This window comes from Medicago sativa, chromosome 7, assembly GCF_051527215.1.
Source record: "Medicago sativa cultivar Bolivia chromosome 7, Bolivia_mono, whole genome shotgun sequence".
NCBI classification, from domain to species: domain Eukaryota; kingdom Viridiplantae; phylum Streptophyta; class Magnoliopsida; order Fabales; family Fabaceae; genus Medicago; species Medicago sativa.
Genome location: NC_140755.1, coordinates 34,118,764 through 34,126,662, shown reverse-complemented (window position 1 = coordinate 34,126,662; position 7,899 = coordinate 34,118,764). Strand labels below are relative to the sequence as shown.

Sequence of the window (7,899 nt, the reverse complement as noted above, 5' to 3'; positions counted from 1 at the left end):
GATCTCAGATCTAGGAGTTCCTAGGTTGAAGTCAATACGGGTAGGTCCTAGGTCTTTAGTGTAAACTAGGAGTTTGCTGAGAGCTAAAGAATAAGGACTACACTAGTGGATTTCCTCCTGGCTTGGTAGCCCCCAGAGTAGGTGACGTTGCACCGAATTGGGTTAACAACTCACTGTGCAATTTACTTTCTTGTCTTTTATTTTGTTGTTTTATTTATGTCCACTGCTAGCACGATGTTCTAAACATCTCATTCAACATCCGTAATCTGTGCTGAGTGTTGGAACATCTCATAGAACATTTTGTTGCTAGCCAGCCAGAATTTCAATTGGCATCAGAGCAGGCACCCTTCCTGTTTTAGGGTGAGATCCAGAGAAGATACTTTCTGGCATAATCGACAAGGCAGGAGGATTTGTTAACAGACCACCTTTATTGGATGGCTCCGACTATGATTATTGGAAGTCACGCATGAGTGTTTTTCTCAAATCCATTGATAGCAAGACATGGAAGGCAGTGCTGAAAGGTTGGGAGCATCCTGTTGCTCTTGATAAAAATGGCAACAAGACAGCTGTTCTGAAATCAGAAGAAGAATGGACTACAGCTGAAGATGAATCATCGCTTGCAAACTCTAGAGCCTTGAATGTCATTTTGAATGGAGTAGACAAGAACATGTTCAGAATGATCCAGCAATGCACTGTGGCTAAGGATGCTTGGGAAATTCTCAAAACTGCTCGTGAAGGTACATCTAAAGTAAAAAGTTTAAAACTTCAAATTCTTACCACAAAATTTGAAAATTTAAAGATGATGGAGGATGAGAACATACATGATTATTACTTGAACATTCTTGATATTGCTAATTCTTTTAACTCGCTTGGAGAGAAAATTTCTGATGAAAAGCTTGTTAGAAAAATTCTCATATCTTTACCCAAGAGATTTGATATGAAGGTGATTGTGATTGAAGAAGCACAAGACATCTCCAGTATGAAGGTTGATGAGCTAATATGATCACTTCAAACTTTTGAATTAGCTAACGGATTTAAGAAGAAAAACATAGCCTTCGTTTCTAACCCCGATGAGGAAGATGTTCAATGTGAAATGGTGGCTGATGAAATTATTTTAGATGCAATTATGCGTCCTGGTAGTGAATTTAACAAAGTGTTGGAGATGATTGACAAAAAGTCAAGGTCAAATGTTCAGAAGATCTCGTCTAACATCAGCAGAATCAGAGAGTCTCAAAGAAGGGATAGAAACAATGGTGAATATTTCAATCATGTAACAACTTTGACAGGAAGATGTAAGTCTGATAAAGATGTCCCAGAAAGCGATAATGAAAGTGAATCTACTAAGCATGCGACTGCCATGACTGGTAGAGTTGTTTCTGACACTGGTTCATATGATGAAGAGTTAGCTTAAGATGAGTTAGCTGCTTCCTATGAAGGTTTATATGCTAGAAGTGCTGAGGTATCCCAGATGCTAGTAGATCAGAAGAAGATAAATAGTCAACTGCTAGCTGAAAGAAGTAATCATCTGGCAAAAATCTCTGAACTCAATGATGAGGTAACACTTCTGAACTCACAACTTGAACATGTTAAGAAACAAGTAAGGATGATGACAACTGGTACTAATTGTGTTATGGATAAAATTTTAGAAGGTCAAGTTAAAGGAAAACCAAATGGAATAGGTTTTGATTATGAACCTCTAAACCAGAAACAACAGAACATGAATTTTGCCTATGCCATAGAAGACCATGGGTTGATAAGAAAGCAAAAGCAGGACAAAAATATCAAATTTGTAGGTGCTGTAGGAACAGATTCTGCTTCTACTAGCAAGCCAATTTTGGAGAGGATACTTGTGCCTGCAGATGTTTTGTGTTCTGGACCGGCCAAAGAGATTCGTGGCCCATTTACTTAGGCCCAATATCATTCAAAGCCCAAACCCCACGTTTGGCATTATTGCTCACAACAGACCCCCTCGCCTGAAGGGGGTGCACGAAGCAAAGAGACCGGTTCAAACGAACCCCAACGTCTCTCTTGCACGTTGTGCACGTTCCTGCAATAAAATCTCTGGAGGTTACACATCCCACGATTTCGTAACCGCCAGAGCCAGGTGTGCCTCCTTAACGGCTCTGCAGCCCTCCACCTCTATAAATAGGGGACTCACCGCAGTCCCCAAGGTAGAACTCTATCTCCTTCTAAAACCCTCACTCTCTGATCTCTACTGACTTGAGCGTCGGAGTGCCTGCAGGTACACACCCCCCATCCGCTCCAAGAAGCATCCTCACACATTCCACCACCGTCACAACCACCGCATTCAAAGCACCGGCAGTCTCCTTCTGATCAGGTACGATCATTGGCGCCGTCTGTGGGAAATCACAAGCTTCCCCGTTTTTATCCCTAAAAACCAAAGCTTTCACAAAAAACTACCATGGCTGCCAACGGTGCCAAATCCCAGCTACAAAGTGAGGTGCGTATTCCTCAACAGGTTGGCGTAACATCCTCACCTTCACCTGTGGATACACCCAGGGAGGACTTAACTCAGGTACTTCCTATCCAACAAAGGCCTCTGCTAGATCCCATCCGCCCTACAGAGACGCCAGAAGACGCAGCGTCAACCGGCGTACTCATCAGCAACCTGATCCGCACGGTTCAACGACAAACGTCGTTAATCGAGGAACAGAACCGCCGGCTGATGGATCTGAAACAAGCATGTTCGACAGTCCAAACCCGCCGATCTCTCTCCCCAATGCGTAACAGAAGAGGAGGGAGCCCCGGCTGGTCACGTTCCAGATCCCCTCGACATTTGGCGAGCATCAGATCTCCATCCTACTCCCGGAGGTCGACAAGAAGGTCCCCCCGACGGTCTCCACCAAGGAGATCCCCTCCCAGAAGGGCCCCGTCGCGAAGATCCCCTATGCGCCGCACTCCACCCAGGAGGTCTCCACCTAGGCGCAATAGATTCTCCCGGTCACCTTCCAGTTCACTGGACACCCGTGATACCCGAACCGATCATAATGCTTACGGTCCGTTCACACGGCATATCCGGGAAGCTCCTATCCCTCGCGGACTGGAAAATCCGCCGCAAATGGACTCGTACGACGGAACTACCGATCCGGATGAGCACATTGAAAACATCGAAGCAGTTCTCACTTACCGATCGGTGCGGGGCGCCGTTAAATGCAAGCTCTTCGTCACTACTCTGAGGCGAGGAGCCGTTGCGTGGTTCAAGAACTTGAGGAGAAACTCCATCGACTCTTGGAGTGACCTCTGCAACGAGTTCACCACCCAATTCACCGCGTCAAGGACGTAACCAAAAACGGTGGCTTCTCTCGAAGCCATCGTCCAAGGAAGAAGCGAACCTCTCCGAGACTACATCGAGAGGTTCAATAAAGAAGCCGTCCAAGTCCGGGGCGCAAATGAGACAATGAAGCTATACCTCATTGCCAAAGCCCTACGCGACGAGACGGACGTCAAGAAAGCCGTCCTCCTGGATCGCCCAAGGACTCTCAACGAGTTCCTAGCGATCGCCAAGATCTACATCGCCTACGAAGAGGCTTTGTACGCGGACAGCCTCAACAAGGTCAGAAAGGAGGAACCTGCTGCTGAATCCTCCAAAAAGCCCTTCCATGAGAAAAAGAGGGAAGGCAAAGCTGCTCGCGAAAGCAAGAGACCAAACGGTCACTTCACCGAGTACACTCCACTGGCTATGTCAAGGGAGAAAATCCTCTCCGAGATCGTTGTAGCCGATCTAACAGAAGTCGGCATTAAGCCGCCAAAGGCTCCAACTCAGGAGAGGAAGGGAGTCCACAAAACAAAATACTGCCGGTTCCACAGGTGCCATGGACACACAACCGACGACTGCATCCATCTGAAGGACGCCATCGAACTCCTCATCCAAATGGGTCGACTCAAACAATACGTGAAAAATCCAGAATCAGAAAGGAAAACTGTCGATCTCGTCGGTGACAGTTCTGAACCTGGCCGGACCATCGCCATGTCCGTGGAACATCTAGGGGATTTCCTAGACAACGTGGAAATCACCCCATATTCATGCACCTGGGAACAGTTTCCTACCGCCAACATCGTCACTGGAGGGACGCTGAACATTTCCATGGGCAGCATGAAGAGCAAGTTCCAGGAGCTCATGGACGTCAACACCATGACCCCATCCATCCGAGGAGGAAGGCCACCCTTGGCTTTCTATGACTCCGAACTGCCTGGTGGAGCTTCAAATTCTGCCATCCCTTTGCTCGTGCGAGCATCGATGGCCAATGCAGATGTCCGACGAGTCCTGATAGACACAGGGGCCTCATGCGACATCATGTACACCAGCCTGTTCAGAACTCTCCAACTGACGAAGAAAAACCTCTCTCCCTATGTTGGGGATGAACTCTATGGCTTCAACGGCTCATCCACTCAACCATGGGGGTACGTGGAGCTACTGGTCACCTTCGGCGAAGAGGAGGCCAAAAAGACAATAAAGATCCCATTCCTGGTGATCGACTGCCAGTCTCTCTACAATTGCATTATAGGGAGAACTAGGCTCGCCCAGCTAGGGGCCGCATGTTCAACCGCTCATCTGAAGTTGAAATACCATGCGAAAGACGGCATCATCGCCTCACTCAGCGGAGACATCGAAGCTGCAAGAAGATGTTTCCTCGAAGCCAACAAAACCCAGAACTCGGTTTCCCAACCCAGCAAACCTGCTGAGGGCAAAGGGAAAGCTGCTGCGAGTACCCTGGACGCCAACTTGGTCGAACTTGACCCCAGGTTCACCAAGGAGGACCTGAAGGAACAAAAACGGGAGAAGAAGGATCCGCGCAACGTGAAACTTCTTCGACCTGTTCCTGATGGTGAATTCGAATTGGTCCCGTTCGGCAACAACCCCTCGAAGAACTTCAAGATTGGAAAGGATCTCCCCGAACTTGTCAAGAACCAGCTGGTCGCCTGCCTCAGGAAAAACGCTGACCTGTTCGCCTGGAGCGCAGCTGACATGCCCGAAATCGACCCTAGCGTCGCCTGTCACCAACTTACGGTGGATCCCGGAGTTACTGTTGTAGCCCAGCGTCGTAGGAAGCAGTCTCCTGAGAAGTCAGAGGCTGCAGAAAAAGCTGTAAAAGACCTCCTAGAGGCAAAGTTTATTTTCGAGGCTAAATACACTACCTGGCTCTCCAATGTTGTACTTGTCAAAAAATCTAATGGAAAATGGCGTATGTGTGTCGACTATACCGATCTTAATAGGGCCTGCCCTAAAGACGCATATCCTCTTCCTAACATCAACAAACTCGTTGATAATTCCTCTGGCTATAAACTTTTATCCTTCATGGACGCCTATTCTGGGTACAACCAGATACCCATGGCTGAAGAAGATAAAATGAAAACAGCCTTCATGACCGAATCAGGGAACTATTACTACAACGTAATGCCCTTCGGTCTATGAAACGCGGGGGCTACTTATCAACGGATGATGAACAGAGTTTACGACAAGGCACTTCTGGGCGACATTCTAGAGGTTTACATGGACGACATGATCGTAAAATCCCAACAAGAGGTGGATCATGCCGCTCATCTCAAAAGAGTGTTCGAGCAAACTCGGAAATACAACATGAGACTCAACCCAGAAAAATGCACGTTCGGAGTCCAAGCGGGTAAATTCCTCGGTTTCTATCTTACAGAAAGGGGAATTGAAGCAAATCCAGACAAATGCCGCGCATTTACTGAGCTTCCAACGCCCCACTCCAAAAAGTGCATCCAAACACTCAACGGAATGCTGACCGCTCTCTAGGTTCGTGGCCAAGTCCGCTCAACACGCACTTCCTTTCTTCAAACTCTTGAGGAAAGAAACGAAGTTCGAATGGACTGACGAGTGCGAAGCTGCCTTACATCACCTCAAAGAAACGCTTTCTGCGCCACCAGTGCTATCACGACCAGATCAAGGTGAAGTACTGTACCTATATCTCTCTGTTTCCTCTGACACTGCAGAGTACGAAGCCTTCCTAGCTGGCTTGCGAACCGCCAAAGACATGGGGGCCAGAAGGGTGAAAATCTTTACCGACTCGCAACTAGTGGCTTCCCAAGTCACAGGAGAGTTCCAGGTAAAAGAAGACCACCTCCAAAAGTATGTCCAGTTAGTACTAGAGAAAATGAAAGAATTCGACGCCGTAGAAGTAAATCACGTTCCCCGCGAACAGAAATCTCGGGCAGATATTCTTTCGAAACTCGCAAGTACACGAACTGCGAACAGAAACAAGACAGTAATACAAGAGGTCCTCGGCGAGCCAAGCATCCGGAATAGAGGGACTCTGCATAAAGAGGTCAACTCGGTCATCGAATTGGAAGATTGGAGGGGACCCATCTCTCGATACATAGAGAATGGCGAGCTCCCGACCGATCAGCAAGAACAAACAAGCTTGAAACGGAGGACCTGCTCATTCACTTTAGTGGAAGGAACCTTGTACAAAAGAGGTTTCAATATTCCACTAATCAAGTGCCTAGGACCCAATGAGACCCAAGAAGTCCTCGCCGACATCCACGACGGCGTCTGTGGACAACATCTTGGTGCAAAAGCTCTCGCAAAAAAGGCCCTACGAGCAGGATACTATTGGTCTACCATGCTGAAAGACGCCCAAGACTACGTGAACCTCTGCGATAAATGCCAGCAACACGAGGACATGCACCTAGCACCCCCTGCTGAGCTAACGTCCTTGGTCTCACCTTGGCCTTTCGCATGGTGGGGCATCGACCTTCTGGGACCATTCCCCAAAGCCGCTGGGCAACTAAAATATCTGGTCGTCGCAATCGACTACTCAACCAAATGGATCGAAGCAGAACCATTAGCCAAAATCACAGCTAAAAACATACTCCGCTTCTTCAAGAGAAACATCTTAGCAAGATTCGGAGTGCCAACATTAGTGATATCCGACAATGGTACACAGTTCACGGACCAACGGTTCCAGGACTACCTAAGGAATATCGGCATCGAGCAAAGCTTCACCTCCGTCGAACACCCTCAAGCCAACGGCCTCGCTGAGGCTGCAAACATGGTTGTTCTGCGAGGAATACGACGGAGGCTAGACGCGACCAAAACACAGTGGGCGGAGGAATTACACGCAGTCCTCTGGGCCTACAGAACTACTCTCCATTCCACAACTGGCGAGTCACCTTTTCGACTCACGTACGGGACGGAAGCGGTCTTACCCATTCAGCTAACCGAACTCACATGGCATACGGACGCTAGCACTAACTTCCCGGCCAACACGACAAATCTACGTGAAGAACTCGAATTCGTCGACGAAGTCAGGATAGGGGCAACCTTGCGAGAGGCAGCACTAAAACAGAAAATAGCTGCTCGCCACAACAAGAAAGTCATCAAAAGAGAATTCGAAGTAGGCGACCTCGTCCTCCGGCGAAACCAGAAGGACTCCGAAGAAGTGAAGCTCGCTGCCAACTGGGACGACCCCTTCAGGATCCGGATGAAGACCGGGACAGGAGATTACGAACTCGAAGACCTCTATCAAAATGCAATTCCAAGGACTTAGAATGCAGAAAAACTCAAAAAGTACTAAACTTAGATGCCAAACAACGCCAACTCACTCTAATGTATGTACTTAGTTCGATACAACGAACTCATCGCTCCCCGTCGAGCCAATAAACGGAAGAGGAAAGTCGTGTCACTCCGAATCCAAAAAGAAAAAGGATGAGAGGATTTTACATAACAAATTCTCTTACAACTCAGTATGTACGCTTACCGCTGCGGCATCACTGCTCGGCATGTTAGGTAGAACCCCAGCTCGTGATGGGTGTTTCACGCCTCAGTGGAGGGAACTTAGAAAAATTTCTCTCGTTCATCTGCTGTTACACGTCCATAACTTTGGACACATATTCAGATAAACAATCTCTTGGATG

The 7,899-nt window shown here is 47.8% G+C and overlaps 1 protein-coding gene across 1 annotated transcript; it reads left to right on the top strand.

Moving 5' to 3' along the window:
• The first annotated feature begins 3,418 nt into the window (after positions 1–3,418).
• Positions 3,419–7,532, top strand: LOC146905826 (uncharacterized). Its single transcript, XM_085728648.1, has 2 exons — positions 3,419–5,208; positions 5,780–7,532. The coding sequence occupies exons 1-2, from the start codon at positions 3,419–3,421 to the stop codon at positions 7,530–7,532; spliced, it is 3,543 nt and encodes a 1,180-aa protein (XP_085584774.1).
• The last annotated feature ends 367 nt before the right edge of the window (positions 7,533–7,899 follow it).